Here is a 16,078-nt window from a genome sequence, read left to right as displayed (position 1 = left end):
TGTACTGTTTTTTTTGTTTTGTTTTGTTTTTCCTGTTCGTGTGGATGTCCATATTGTATTTAATCTTTTGCTTTTTATGTGTTAGGTTTAATGGATGTATGCATGTCCCCATCTAATACATATATGCATGTCCCCATTTAATGCACATATGCATGCCTCCATCTAATGCATGTATGCATGTTTATTGTTTGACTTGTCTCATTTATTTAGCTTTTTGTGAGTTTGTTTGTCTGACCGGGTTTTGTATTTATTTATTTTATTTTATTTTTTATGTGTATTATTATCAGGGGTTTTTTTTTTCTGTCTTGGCTTTCCCTGTTTATGGCCTTGTGTGCTTTGGTGATCTCACCTGTTTGCTTTATTTGAAAAATAAATTAAAAAAATTGATAAAAAAAAAAAAGAAGAGACAGAGAGAGACATGGAAACGGAATAGATTGAAGAGAAAGACATGGAAACGGAATAGATTGAAGAGAGAGAGAGAGAGAGAGAGAGAGAGAGCCATGGAAACGAAATAGATTGAGTCATGTTTTTTGCAATTCAACTTAAATGAGTCTGCATCAAGTGAGGCTTGAACCGGCAACCTTGCGGTCATGAGGCACTCATAGGTAGCTGCAACACTACCTATAGTCAGAGGAGAGAGAGAGAGAGAGAGAGAGAGAGAGAGAGAGAGAGAGAGAGAGAGAGAGGAGAGAGAGAGAGAGAGAGAGAGAGGAGAGAGAGAGAAACGGAATAGATTGAAGAGACAGGGAGAGAGACATGGAAACGGAATAGATTGAAGATAGAAACGGAATAGATTGAAGAGACAGAGAGAGACATGGAAACGGAATAGATTGAGTCATGTTTTTTGCAATTCAACTTAAATGAGTCTGCATCAAGTGAGGCTTGAACCGGCAACCTTGCGGTCATGAGGCACTCTTAGGTAGCTGCAACACTACCTATAGTCAGAGAGAGAGAGAGAGAGAGAGAGAGAGAGAGAGAGGAGAGAGAGAGAGAGAGAGAGAGAGAGAGAGAGAGGAGAGAGAGAGGAGAGAGAGAGAGAGAGAGAGAGAGAGAGAGAGAGAGAGAGATGGAAACGGAATAGATTGAAGATAGAACGGAATAGATTGAAGAGACAGAGAGAGAGACATGGAAACGGAATAGATTGAAGAGAAAGACATGGAAACGGAATAGATTGAAGAGAGAGAGCCATGGAAACGGAATAGATTGAGTCATGTTTTTTGCAATTCAACTTAAATGAGTCTGCATCAAGTGACGCTTGAACCGGCAACCTTGCGGTCGTGAGGCACTCTTAGGTAGCTGCAACACTACCTATAGTGCTATAGCTTTGTCCAGGCTGATATTGTCTGTTGAGGATCACAAACTCTTGCCTTCTGTCATGACCAAAGCCCCTGTTTCACTAACACTAAGATCACTCGTTCACAAACCCTTTACCAATGAAGAAATTGTACATCTCCTCAGAAGCAAAACTAGTGAAAGTAGCCGATTCTACAAGCTCACAAACCATTAAAAGTTGTCAGATTGTACATCGGCTATTTTCACAATGAAGTATGTTATACATTGAAAAAACATACTCTCATTGCTATCTGAAAAGTTGTGAGATTTGTAGATCAGCTATTTTCACAATGAAGTATGTTATACATTGAAAAAACATACTCTCATTGCTATCTGAAAAGTTGTGAGATTGTAGATCAGCTATTTTCACAATGAAGTATGTAAAAAACACTCAATTAAGTATTTCATGTTATCTTTAACAATTGCAGATGTATTCATTGATAGTCATGTTGCACCAAGTGAGGCTTGAACCTGTGACCTTGAGGTCGTGAGACATACACTTAAGCGGGAAGCTATCTGACCAACAGACAGTCCTCTGAAAAAAGAGATCATACTGATCATACAGTTTCACGCAAATAGCTGAAAAATCCTGGGTTTAAGTGTTTTTCAAACTGCTCAAGATTGCGGACAATCTAAGGGCGGTGCTTACTGGTCAACGTGATAGATGTGTTCCTCATTAGTCAAGGCACATGTGTAAGCAGGTCTAATGGCTGTCGGCCAAACGAGGCATGACTTTTGCCTGTTTAAAGTTTGCATTTTCAAAAATTTGCTATAGCGCCCCCGTTTGACCAATTGGAGTAAGATTGGTTTCAGTGATATTTGGAATGGCCCTTTACATTTCTGCAAAGTTTCAAAGAATGGTAAGTCTGCATGTATGTGTTAGGGGCAGATGAATAATTGTCATAAAACTGCAATATTCATTGGCTCATTAAAGCTTCATTTTTTCACTTATGGAAAATATTTTGCAAACGTTTGTCGGCATATGTCCAAAGTTCATGTGTAAAAAGTTTCGTGCAGATTACTCAAAAATCCCAGGAGGAGATAGGTTTTAAATGTTTTTCATATAATTCAAAATGGTGGGAGATCTAAAGGTCAGAGGTCAAAAGTCAGAGTGTGAAAGTTGTTCAGCATGAGGAGACGCATATGTGTATTGAAGTTTCATGGCTGTAGGTCAAATAGGGCATGAGTTGTACCTGTTCAAAGTTGCCATTTTTCAATTGAGTGCTATAGCGCCACCTTTTGACGAAAGATTGTGAGAATTATTTCTTGATCGTTTTTCATGACCATCTACCATATGGCCGAGTTTCGTAAAAAGCGTATGCACGGTTCAGCCAGAACTGCCAAAAGTGGCAGAAGAAGAAGAAGAAGAAACGGAACTAGATAAAGTGCTCCTCGGAGCACAGGTCTCCGCCAGGTCAGATACGTTATTGTGGCCTCCTGGTGGCGCTATAATAGGCCAATGTGAAAAGGGTGCCATTTATTCTTAGGTCGTTCACGGCAATCGGACACTGCATTCATGATTTGAAGCATTTTGTTCCAAAAATGTGTTTTGCTAAATTAGACCTGCTGGTGGCGCTATAACAGGCCAATGTGAAAAGGGTGGCATTTCTTCCTCGGCCTAGTGGGAATGTGCGTGTGAAATTTCACGGAAATCGCACGCTGCGTTCATGGTTTGAGGCAGTTTGTTCAAAACGTATGGAGTTACATTTGTGTCTTTATTAACCAAACAAAAGAAAAACATTCGAGAGAGAAAAAATATAAACAGAGCAAAGAATAGTTTTGAATGAAAACAAAATAAAACAGCAAGCAAAAAATTATAATTAGTAAGCAAAGGAAATTATATAAACAGAACTAAAACATTTTTTTCATTAAAACAAATTAAAAACGCAATCAAAAAAAATATTTGCAAGCAAAAAAATATAAGATCTGAAAGAAAAGAAAAAATAATTGAGAGCAAAACTTCAAGATTAAAAAAATAAGGAAAAACTGTTTAAACTACATAAAACAAAATACTTAGTAAAATGTTTGGGTAATAAAATGTGTTGTGCTAAATAAAATGTTTTTAATGTTTTTTTTTTCCTTGTTTGCCAATGAAAGTTTTTTTTTTCTGATTGCAAAACGTCTTCTCTCTCAAAACCTAAGTCTTTGGTCTCGATTTTTTTTTTCTCTCTCTCGGATTTTTTTGTGTGAGGGGTTGAAGTTCAGAAGGCGTGTCCTACGCTGAAAAGATGTAAGACACCTCTCCATTGGTCACTCGGAGTCTGAGTGACAGCTTGACAACTTCCTTGACCACCCCCCTCCCCCGGCCAACAACAACATTCTACTCCTGTCCAGTACATTTCTCCAGCTGTGGCAGATTTTTGTGGTGCGACACTTTGGCAGATAGTCAGTGCGTAAGTATTTTAACTTCCCTCCTTTTAACCTTTTCACATATTAGGCCTATGACTTTATTTAATTGAATTATATAAGATAGTAATTTAAAATACATAATTGTGCTGCTAGTGGCCGTTGTTTCAGTTTGTAACGAGACCGGATCAAGTCGAGACCGCGTCTACTGTTGTCCTAGTAACAGCAGATGTTGTCCCACCGACTCCCACGGCGAAAGAACGCGTAGCTGTCCTCGTCAATGCCGTTTTTTTTCATATCATATCACAATGCCAAAACATACCGATCTGATTCTTGTTTGGATGAAGAAACGTCAGGCAAACGAACACTGACGTTGCGTTGTGGACGGCTCGCCGTTGGTTTTGTTGTTGTTGTTGAGGAAAAGGAAGACAACCACTTCCTGTGTCAGTCTCTCTAACAATAGATTTACACGTTTTTATAAATGCAACTATTTGCCATTGGAGTCGGAGTCAACATGTGTAAGGTACAATCACTATTCAGCCCATTCAAAGCGTGCAAATAAACGCATCAATGAATTAATAAATATATAAATAAATGTTCGTCCCTACTGGGATTCGAACTCTTCCCAATGTCAGCATAAATACACCAGACAGGCGCTTACTCCGGTGCGCCATTCTTTTCACAACAAACAGGTACCATAAACAACTCATAGAGTATACAACCAGCCATTTAAAAAAACAAAACAGACATGGTCACTAGATACATCAGATCAACTTGAGACCTCAGTCACCACACTGATTTTTTTGTACTGGTCTCCAACACGGCTGTTTACTACAGATTTGTTTCTAAAATATCTCACCATGATCATCTATTATTCATTATGTTATAGGCTACTTAGAAATAGTAAATGTGACGCACGATAGGTTAGATAAACTGTTTATAACATGACCAATTATAGAGAAAATATGGCCAAAAGTGTCTGAAACCCCACATTACAGTGACGTGATTATTGACCAGTCAATTTTAAATGTCCTACAAATTATTGAAGCTAATGTTTATGTAATCTAATCACCTGGAAATAGTATGTTGTAAGATACAGTTGCAGTCGCTGCACAGAAAATGGCAGTTCAAGGCATGTCCATTTAGAGCTCTGGTCTCCATTAGGAGCGGTGCTCCTCCCATTGACTGAAAATTCCACTACCGTGCGAGGTCTCCAACTGTAGTAAAACGAAAGAAAACGATTTCGCTACTCATCGAAACAAAGGTTGCTTGTGTTGCTGAAAAACTATTCTCCACGGTGGGTTACATCTCAGCACACCACCTTCTCTGTATAATGCACTTTTTGGGCAGAAAATAAAACATGTCCACCAGACGGAATTATTTAAATTACTCACCTGCGCCCTCTACAGATCTGGTCAATATAAATAACCATTAATCATTAGGCCTAGCATTGATCATAAACGAACAGTTTATCTAACATATCATGCGTCACATTTACTATTTCTAAGTAGCCTATAACATAATGAATAATAGATGATCATGGTGAGATATTTTAGAAACAAATCTGTAGTAAACAGCCGTGTTGGAGACCAGTACAATAAAATCAGTTTGGTGACTGAGGTCTCAAGTTGATCTGATCTATCTAGTGACCATGTCTGTTTTGTTTTATAACGACTGGTTGTATACTCTATGACTTGTTTATGGTACCACTTCGTTGTGAAAAGAATGGCGCACCGGAGTAAGCGCCTGTCTGGTGTATTTATGCTGACATTGGGAAGAGTTCGAATCCCAGGAGGGAATGAACATATATTTATTATTTCATTGATGCGTTTATTTGCACGCTTTGAATGGGCTGAATAGTGATTGTACCTTACACATGTTGACTCCGACTCCAATGGCAAATAGTTGCATTTATAAAAACGTGTAAATGTATTGTTAGAGAGACTGACACAGGAAGTGATTGTCTTCCTTTTCCTCAACAACAACAACAACAAAACCAACGGCGAGCCGTCCACAACGCAACGTGAATGTCTGTCTGGCGTTTCTTCATCCAAACAAGAATCAGATCGGTATGTTTTGACATTGTGATATGAAAACAAAAAACAACAGGCATTGACGAGGACAGCTACGTGTTCTTTCACCGTGGACAACATCTGCTGTTACTAGGACAACAGTAGACTCGGTCTCACTTTAATCTGGTCTCGTCTTAATCTTTGTCACCGTCACTCCGTGACTCGCGCGTCCAACGCCTATTGCCAGCCTGCAGCATGTCGTTGCATGTGTATTATGTAGCTACTCCAGTTACCAGGTCAATCATCCATAACGTTAGTTCATGCTCTTATTGTGATGTGCTGCAATTATTTTAGCGTTGTTTGATGCAACTATTATCATTGAGTAAATGAAAAGTGCAGCTTAGTGTGCTAGGCTCTCAACTACGACGCATCCAAATAGGTACATTCTGACGTTTGCGTAACTGTTTATATATTGACATAATTGTTGTTCTGGGAACCCAAATGAGTATGAAACTTAAGCCAGGGGTCTTCAACGCTTTTCAGGCCAAGGACCCCCTAGCTCAGAGAGAGATGAAGCAGGGCCCCAATACATAGTGTATAAAATGAAGATTAAACTTGTTCATATATTTCATAGATAGCTTCACAGACTTGTTTGACAGACACTGTCATGTTGGATTCAAGTTAATGTGTATTTTCAGACATTTAACCACTTCAGCCCTCTGAACTACTTAGTAAAGACCTTTCACTCTGTACTTGGTCTGCTTTTTTTCCCCTCTACACCAAACATCTTTCCAAAAAATAGCAGATCTACAAGCTTGTAGTGCGAGGCGCTGTGAGCTTGTACTGTAGATCTGCTATTTTTGGCTAAAGTTCTCTTCAGTAGTAGGGATGCTAGGTTACGGTGACGGACCCCCTGTTGAAGACCCCTGACTTAAGCATTCTATTTTGTCTCACCACACCGACGTGCTACTGTACACGGTACAGTAAAAGGGGAAACCACACCAATGTCCTAATTGACCGAAATGATAGTACCCAAGAAAAGTGTTTCTTAATCAAAATCAAAGCAGCCTAATCAAAAATATGAAAACAACACGGTACACATTCAGGCTCCTACAGCCTGTAGCCATGTATTATGGCCTCAATGACAATAACTTCTCCTTGTCTCCCTGGCAGAATGCAGAACCAACCATGCAGGCCACAGGCCCAGGTAAGGATAATTTGTTCACATTCACATACATTTGGTCACCTTGTGGTCATTGCGGGACAACAGAGACAAAATATTAAGTTGTTTTCCAGTGTTGTCCTGCGTTTGTGTGACTTGAACAATAAGAACAAATCAATGTTAAATCCAATCGATAACTGCAGAGTGGCGACAGTCTCTTTGAATGAGTGCATCTGCCAATTGTAAAAAAGTAGCATTGTTCTTCATAAATAGCCAATATTATTTAATAAAGACGGAATGCACTTGCCCATCGGGCAACCTGAAGGCAAACAACATTTGCCTGAACGTTTTATTAACTTGCCACGGGCAGTCGGGCAACCGTTAGTGTCAACCCCTGCTTGTGTTTGCCTTACTTACTGTGAATCACTCTTAAGAGTGTCTGCTAAATGCCTAAATTGTAATTGTACATTTTAAAATGGCTGTCATAAAATGTGATGTCTGTTATTCTTTTCCTTTTGTAAGGGCTCTTGCCCTACACATGTGCACTAAACACATACCAATGCTGCAACAGCTTCATGAAGGCCTTGAGGTTTACGACCTCATCAAGAGATAGCCAATGGAGTGTTGCAGTAAACATCATGCAAATCGTTACACATTATCTCTATAGTCAAGTGATCAAGACGGCTCCATCCGATTTTTCATATTCCATCCTTATTGGCGCATTCCCAACATTGCTGGCCCACAATAACCTACCTTACCTGGTGGAGACCTGTGCTCCGAGGAGCGCTTTTTCTAGTCTTGTATTATTTTGAATGCCTTAACATTTCCTCAAGTGCCAAGTGGTATTTTCATTGTTGGATCAAACTGTTGGGCTGTAATACTCTTTTGTTTTCTTAGGTGGACGTGCATTACATTGTGTCACACCTGGTCCCAGAAATGTCTCCACAAGGCTCGGCAAATCATGTGGAGGAGTCGAAGATCTTGGATAACTTCCAATATCTTTTACTTGAGGGTAGGTAAAACCTTCCATAAGACATTTTGATATTGGCTTAGGTCCTAAGCTAAGTCCAAGAAGTTTGGGAACCACTGGTGTAGGATCTCCTATACCTTAGGAGATCCTACACCAGTGGTTCCCAAACTTCTTGGGCTCAGGTCACCCGTGTAAATAAACTTTTCATCCACGGCACCCCTGAATTACATTGTTACTTTACAGCACCTTACATTTATGTCACATTATGGTATGCATTATTTAAATCCTCCCCCCTAAATTACAGTTTGTCACAAGGAAAACTGAGAGAATATCTGTTTCCATTACAGGACACATTGCAAATAACATTATACTTGACGTTTAACCACTTGAACCCTAGCATTCCTATTCTGAGGGGAACATTCACCAAAAATAGCAGATCTACAAGCTCACAACGCGTTGTGAGCTTGTAGATTGCTCATTTTGGTGAAGAGATTACGCACCAAGTACGGTGCACCTCAACTCCGTTTTATTAAGTGTAGAGGTTCTAAGTGTTAAACTGAAGTGATATTGATACATTCCAAACATGATCAAAGTATTTTGCGGCACCCCTGGACTTGGACCTGGGCGTCACGGCACCCACTTTGAGAAACCCTGTCCTACACTCATACAGCACATCATATGCCCAGATTTTAACCAATTTTAGAATCAGAATAGTCTTTGTCACAATGATCTTTATTGTCACATCACAGGTTTACAGGTGTAAAACAATGGGTGAAATGTGTTTTTGTGCAAGCTCCGTAGTATTTTGTTTATTTTCATAAAGGAAAAAGAAGTGGAGCCACTAACTAACCGGGTACAGGGCAAGCAATGTTCTCAAGTGATCGTAGTGTATCTTGTCAGTAGCACAACACAATTTCATTATCTGGATATCGGACTGTCAGACAAATAATACGGTTTCCGATCATAATCATATTTGGTCCATTTTATTGGTGATTCTTGTGAATGAGTTGTTTAAGCTTTGAAACTTGTTACTTCAGATGTTGATTCTGATCTCTTGTCCTTTCTAAGATGTACAACCAGAAGATGCGGCTGAAGAAGAGAGACCCTCTGTGCCCATGGTGATGCAATGGCTGACTGGGCAGGGACACAGGCATTTGCTGGTGTCGGAGAGAAAGAAAATCAAAATAGTTGACCACAACTGTCTAGTCCACAGGCCACACTGTTTGTTATCCAATTGTTAGTGCTTGTAACACTTCCAACAGCCCACCTTGAAGATTACGAGTCTTTTAAGACCAACTTGCTTTCTGACATTAATGGTGCAAGCTTTGACAGAGTGTAACTTGTAAATAACTGTACATTGTCACTTTTTTACTCCAGTCCATTGTCAATTTTTACTTGTGTTAAGGATACAAACTTAAAAGTGAACTTGGACGATTATGAACCTAAATTGCACTGTCCTGATGTGAGGACATCATATACACTATGACATCACAGCAGGAGGGGGTACATTGTTTAAAAATGTCAGCTGTGGTGTAGAAATGAAATGCAAAGAACACCCTCTTCATTTTTATAGTGTTCCAGGTCCAATTGTGTCTGCTTATTTATTTGTGTCATCACTTCCAATTTCACTTCTGTATCTTGACTGAGGTTTCTATCTTGATTGGATAAAATTGGCATCCCAACCTGAGAATGCATTTTCTGTTAGAGAGCCGGAGAGACATGTTACTGAACCCTCTAAAGCAATGAGTACGATCAGAATCTAGAGCTAGAGCTATTTAACACTTAATTTAACGAAAGAAAATCACTTACCCTCCCTAACTTTTGAAATGTTTGCACCTTTCAAGGGCACTGGCAGTATAACACTGACATTGTAACTGTTTAAAAAAAGACATCTTTAAAATCTTTTTCACTGAAAATGTAGTTGTATGAATACATGGTGAATTGCTATCTGTTAATTTGACCTTCAAATGCAGTTTATGCTAATTATAGGAAAGTCAATGTTGGATAAATACATTTCTGCTCAATTTAGGCCTTGTCTGTGTATACTGAAATGCTGGTTGAGAATGCAAAAACAAAATTTGCTTCCGCATACTAAGTTAGAACTGCATTTGTTAGGATTTAAGGTATTGTTGGCAGGTTGAAAATATGCATGTGGCATTTAAAGCTACAGTCCCAAATAATCTGTACTATTACCTTTTTAATTCAATGGGGCAAATGAAATCCAACCCAAGTCTACCACCAGGTTTCCCTAGGGTATGAGTTTCAGTGAGTGAGTCAGTAGTCTCTTGATGGGTATGTGGGTCCCTCACCTCTGCTCTTGTGATGCTGCCAGCGTAATTCAATAGCCTCACAGAAAACTATACCTTACCTTAACCTGACAATAACTAACCTATCATAAAAAAGTGACCCGCAGTGGATTCGAACCCTCAGGCCTTGGATGATGGATCATAAAGTAAGCGCACAATCAGACTAAACGTTTCCAAAGCAGTCTATCTGGAATGGGCCTGGCCAGTAGGCCAGTCACTTCAGCCTTGCCTTAATTAGAATAATGAATATAACATGAAATAATGTATAGCTTTATTTTATAACTTCAAGGGTTCCCAAACGTTTCAGGCTGTGACTCCCTAAAATAATCATATTTGAACTGGGGACCCCCCAAAATAATCATACTTGAACTGGGGACCACCCACCCTGACAAGCACTTGAAATTGTAGGAATTACATTTAGTTTTACTCGGTTCCACAGATAAATATTGTGAAAATAGCCAAACTACAAGCGCACTGCGCACAATGCCTTAAGAAGGTCTTAAAAGTCATTAAATTGTCACTTAAAAATATGTTACCCTGTATACACTTGGTATGTATAGGTTGGTTTGTTTACTGTTGAGAGAGAAAACTATGTTGCCCATTAAGCTAATCTGGGGACCGCCTCTGAGGGTCCCGGTCCCAAGTTTGGGAACCACTGGCCTACTATAACAATAACAACAATACAACAATTTTAAATACAGATCACAAACTGTAAGTAGAACAGAAACCTAGCATTAGGGAATCATCTGAATTGCTAATAGCCTAAAATGCTCAATAGTGTAGCGCCCAGAGTTGGGATGGAGCTCTGACCTCAGTCCCAGAGGACCACAATGGAAACAAGCCTTTGTGTGTTATCCTTATAACATCATTGTAAAAATCGTACCTCTGTATCCTACTGTTAATAAAGTATTCCATAAATCTGTTTACTCAAACTGTTTACTGTACATATATTTATGTTTTGTTTTTATGATGTTTTGCATAGTAGTGTATATACTGTCTGTCATAAATGTCTCTATGAATTCAGTAGGAAGGACCCTAATGGAAACAAGTCATAGGCTTTCTTGGGTTTAAATCCTCTTAGCTGACCTTGCATTAAACTGTACTTTCACGTTTGTTTGTTTTTTTTGGCAAACTGCTAATATTTCAATAAATCAAAAAACAGTGCTGGCCGTAACACACCTCCATCCCTGCATTCAACAAACTACATAAGGAAGGGAGGCGCTGTCACTCAGACTCCGAGTGACCAATGGAGAGGTGTCTTACATCTTTTCAGCGTAGGACACGCCTTCTGAACTTCAACCCCTCACACAAAAAAATCCGAGAGAGAGAAAAAAAGAATCGAGACCAAAGACTTAGGTTTTGAGAGAGAAGACGTTTTGCAATCAGAAAAAAAAAACTTTCATTGGCAAACAAGGAAAAAAAACATTAAAAACATGTTATTTAGCACAACACATTTTATTACCCAAACATTTTACTAAGTATTTTGTTTTATGTAGTTTAAACAGTTTTCCTTATTTTTTTACTCTTGAATTTTAAAAGTCTTGTTCTCAATTATTTTTTCTTTTCTTTCAAGTCTTATATTTTTTTGCTTGCAAATACTTTTTTTGATTGCGTTTTTAATTTGTTTTAATGAAAAACATGTTTTTGTTCTTTTTATATAATTTCCTTTGCTTACTAATTATAATTCTTTGCTTGCTGTTTTATTTTGTTTTCATTCAAAACTATTCTTTGCTCTGTTTATATTTTTTCTCTCTCAAATATTTTTCTTTTGTTTGGTTAATAAAGACACAAATGTAACTCCATAAAAACGGACCAATCCTGCAAACTTTGGATGGCAACCTTAACCAATAAGGATGGAATATGGGAAATCGGACAGATCAGGGTTGATCACATGACTATAGAGATACTGTGTACCGATTTGCATGACGTTTGGTTAAAAACTGTAGGAATAATGTGAAAAAAATGGGTTTTGCACAAATCGGCCTCCTGGTGGCGCTATAACAGGCCCATGTGAAAAATTTGAGGCAGAGGTTCTGAATTGGCATCCAGGGAGTGTGTGTGCACAGTTTCGCAGCGACCGGGCCAACGGTGCCGGAGATTTGGTGGTAACACACGGACACACGGACGGACACACGGACACACGGACGGACACACGGACGGACACACGGACGGAGGGTAAAACATACTCTCTCGCCATGCCTTACGGCCTGGCGGAGACAATAATGCCAATAACAAAACGGGTCCATGCTGGAAGCCTGGCCCCGTAAATATTTGGTCTCTCAAGTAATCTGTATCTGAAATCTGAGAACGGCCACACATTAGCCACAGAAACCACCACACATGTTGGCTTTGACATGGTAATGTGTGTTTCACTTCAAATTGAATTGTTCTACTTCAATGGTTTGTTTTAAATGTCAATAATGAAAGTAGCTATTCTTCTTCATAATAATTTTTTTTTAAGTGCTATACTGTAGTTATAGCAGTGACTGAGACAACAGACTGAAAAACAATGCTTTATAACTGAATACCCAATGCCACCATTGGATAGAAAGAGAGTGAGACAGCAATAATATGTGATATTATTTAATTTAATAACAATTCACTATGAATATAACTTGTAAGGAAGTAGTGAGATTGGAATAGAATTATCAGACAGATAGACATCTGTCTGTCTGTGTTGGTGTACATTTGTGAAAGTTTGAAAATTGCTTTGCCTTTAACCTCCCTCTCTTCATACAATTCTATGGTAGCTATAGCTGAGTGGTTAGGGAGCCCGCCTGGGAAGCCAAAAACCCTGGTAGTCACAGGTACGATTCCAGGCAAGGACAGCAATGTGTTTATGTGTGTCCCCGATCAAGACTACTAATTGCTCCCTGTGTGCATCACAATGTTTAAAATCCTAAATTTCCTAAACCAATTTGGGAAATATACTTTTTAGCTCGATCTGCTATTTTCATTACTTTCTTTATTTTCAGTTTTAAAGTTATTTAGTTTTACATATATTTTACATTTTTTGTCAAACATTTTTTATCTTTTGAAATAATTAAAAACAAAAATGTAGGAAACAAAAAAAATAAAGGGGTATTTTACTCACGACCCTTAAAAATTGGTCCGCGACCCACATATGGGTCCCGACCCAGGGGCCTCATACTGGGGTTTGCCTAGGCCCTAGGGCCTCCTGACCCCTAAGCACGGCCCTGACTGTAACAACATGTTTCCTCTCTCTCCTCTCAGTCCTCTGTCCTCACATAACCTCGCTTCACCAGGCTTTCTGTCCTCACAGGGTTAAATACTCAGTGACTCCTCCTCAGCTCTGTAGACACTCCTTACTGTATGATAGAACTGTATGTGTTCATACACAGTCCACCATTTTAACACAACATCACAGAGAACTGAACAGCATGGACTCCATTTTACCACGTTGGATTAAAGCCTAAAGATTAAGATTAATATAGGGTAAGAGTTTTAATCACTTTACTAGAAGTGAAATATAAGAAGCATTGCTTCTTAACACTTGCATGACTAGCCGGTCAATATGGACGATTTTGAGAATTTAAAGTGGATTATCTTCTCTCATGAAGCTCCGAGGAAATTCCCCTTTCATGACTTTTCCTAACTATTTGATACAAATCATCTCTGTTTTTTTTCTTCTGAGACTTATTATAAATATGAAATCAGACCCATATATACCATCCTAGTCGTTATATTTTGGCTAATTTGACCGCTCTCACCCTTACTCCCCCATGTAAGAACAGTTGACACCTTCGAGACCCCCCGCAGACCGCGCAGCCATGCTCTCTGTCTACAGCCAGCGCTCTGTCTATGTTGCCATGTCTGCTTATTATAAGCGACTTTGGGCTTGTTTTTCCACGTCTTTCTATTATTATTATTATTATTATTATTATAATTATATATATATAATTACATTATAATGGTAATAATGTTCTACTCCACTACAGCTCAGAGGCACATTTTGTACTTTTACTCCACTACAATTATTTGAAAACTTTAGTTACTTTGCAGATATAAATATATTATTTATAACATTTTCATAGACCTGACTGCTTATTTCTCTCGCAAAATTTTGCAACCCAATGCTGCGCCAACAGATCCAATCTACAACCAGAGGGCTCGTCAGCCAGCGACTGTTTTATGTTTGTAGATCAGATATTTAGCGCAGGAGTAGTAGCCTAGAGCAGGAATGAGCACATTTGTGGAACATAGCAATGTGTTCACTTGTTGCGCTGACAGGCAGGAAGAGAGGAGAGGCTTCTGTCAGCGTGACAGCTGATAGAATGAGAGCTTTACGCTCAGACAATAATGTGAATATTATATAATATAATATTGGTTTGTCAAGAGATATCCATATGTTTTGGACAATGGAGATAGTCACGTATAGACAGTGGCTTCAGCGTTCATATAGGCTCCATGTTTCACTGAAGAGTTTAATGTGACGCTACAGATTGCGCTGTTTTATACGCTTTTTTTAAATAAAGATTTTACATACAGTATCTGCAGTTACCATTACATTTTATATTATTATTTTATATACTACATTACTATTTTATAATGTTTCTGTCTGCCTACAACAACAACATTATGTGGGTTCACTGACTGAGCAGAGTGCAATTGAGATGTTAATGTCTATTTAGAAGACAATGGAACCCCCCACGGTTTGGGGGAGAAGCTGTGAGCTAGTCTGGAGCACAGAGGTGAGACAGTAGCCAATAGGATAGCCTTATTGTCTCCGCCAGGCCGAAAGGCATGGCGAGAGAGTATGTTTTACCCCCTGTCCGTACGTCCGTGTGTCCGTCCGTCCGTCCGTCCGTCCGTCCGTCCGTCCGTCCGTCATTCGATCTGTCTGTGTACAGCTAATCTCCGGCACCGTTGGCTTGCTCGCAGCCAAACTGTGCACACACAGTCCCTGGATACCAGAGCAGAACCTCTACCCCAAATTTTTCACAGGGGCCTGTTATAGCGCCACCAGGAGGCCGATTTGTGCAAAACACATTTTTTGACAGTACTCCTACAGATTTTGTCCAAAAATCCCACAAATCGGTACATAGTATCTCTACAGTCATTAAACGAAATGGGTCTTTCAGATTTCTCATATTCCTTCCTGATTGGCTAAAAATGTCTTCCAAAGTTTGTAGGAGTGCTCCGTTTTGAACAAAATGCCTCAAATCATGAACACAGCATGCAATTTCCGTGAAATTTTGCACGCACATTCCCATTAGGCCGAGGAAGAACTACCATTTGAACATTTTTAAATCAGCCTCATGGTGGCGCTATAACAGGCCGATTCGTGTTTTTACCTATAATTGCACCGATCTGTGTAAAACTTTGTATGCACACTCCCTATAGGTCAAGGAAAAACCTTTGCCCTGCATTTTTCACATCTGCCTTTTATAGCGCCACCAGGAGGCCGACTTGTGTAAAACACATTTTTTTATACTACTCCTTCCAATTGTATCCACATTTCACGCACATCGGTACACATGATCTCTATAGTCATGTGATCACGACGGATGTGTTTGATTTTTCATATTCCATACTGATTGGCTAAGATTGACATCTAAAGTTTGCATTATTGGCTTGTTTTGAACAAAATTCTGCAAATCATGAACGCACCGTCCAATTGCGCTCAAACTTTGCACGCACATTCACACTATGTTGAGGAACAAATGCCACCATTTTAACATTGGCCTGTTATAGCGCCACCAACAGGTCTAATTCAGCGAAACACATGTTTTTAACAAAATGCCTCAAATCATGAATGCAGTCAGTGTCCGATTGTCGTGCAAGGCCTAAGAAGAAATGGCACCCTTTTCACGTTGGCCTATTATAGCGCCACCAGGAGGCCACAGTAGCCTACCTGACCTGGCGGAGACCTGTGCTCCGAGGAGCACTTTTTCTAGTTTGGGGATCAAAATGATCGTATTTCAGGCTG

The 16,078-nt window shown here is 39.3% G+C and overlaps 2 protein-coding genes across 5 annotated transcripts in view; both read left to right on the top strand.

Moving 5' to 3' along the window:
* Positions 1 to 3,674: 3,674 nt before the first annotated feature.
* Positions 3,675 to 9,652, top strand: LOC311041321 (uncharacterized protein). Its single transcript, XM_084086224.1, has 4 exons — positions 3,675 to 3,725; positions 6,864 to 6,897; positions 7,750 to 7,864; positions 8,891 to 9,652. Exons 2-4 carry the CDS (start codon positions 6,865 to 6,867, stop codon positions 9,061 to 9,063), a joined length of 321 nt encoding a protein of 106 aa, XP_083942350.1. The 5' UTR covers positions 3,675 to 3,725; position 6,864; the 3' UTR covers positions 9,064 to 9,652.
* Positions 9,653 to 13,485: 3,833 nt separating this feature from the next.
* The window catches only part of LOC311041319 (protein NLRC3-like), a 79,785-nt gene continuing 77,192 nt past the window's right edge, over positions 13,486 to 16,078 (top strand). For 3 of the 4 annotated variants that reach the window (XM_084086223.1, XM_084086222.1, XM_084086220.1), the window contains exon 1: positions 13,510 to 13,584. The gene's annotated coding sequence lies outside the window, so the exon portion shown is untranslated. Of the gene's footprint in view, positions 13,585 to 16,078 lie in introns of all 4 variants that reach the window. The other variant, XM_084086221.1, reaches the window with a different exon arrangement.

Source organism: Gymnoscopelus microlampas, assembly GCF_963454915.1.
Source record: "Gymnoscopelus microlampas genome assembly, contig: SCAFFOLD_112, whole genome shotgun sequence".
Classification (NCBI taxonomy): domain Eukaryota; kingdom Metazoa; phylum Chordata; class Actinopteri; order Myctophiformes; family Myctophidae; genus Gymnoscopelus; species Gymnoscopelus microlampas.
Note: the sequence above shows the minus strand (reverse complement) of the source record. Positions and strands in the feature narration are given on the sequence as shown.

Bases quoted from the DNA above. Each gene is read 5' to 3' on its own strand.
- LOC311041321 (XM_084086224.1), top strand. From the start codon at position 6,865: ATGCAGAACCAACCATGCAGGCCACAGGCCCAG. The intron at 6,898-7,749 runs GTAAGGATAATT...TTGTTTTCTTAG, and splicing joins CATGCAGGCCACAGGCCCAG to GTGGACGTGCATTACATTGT. The intron at 7,865-8,890 runs GTAGGTAAAACC...GTCCTTTCTAAG, and splicing joins CCAATATCTTTTACTTGAGG to ATGTACAACCAGAAGATGCG.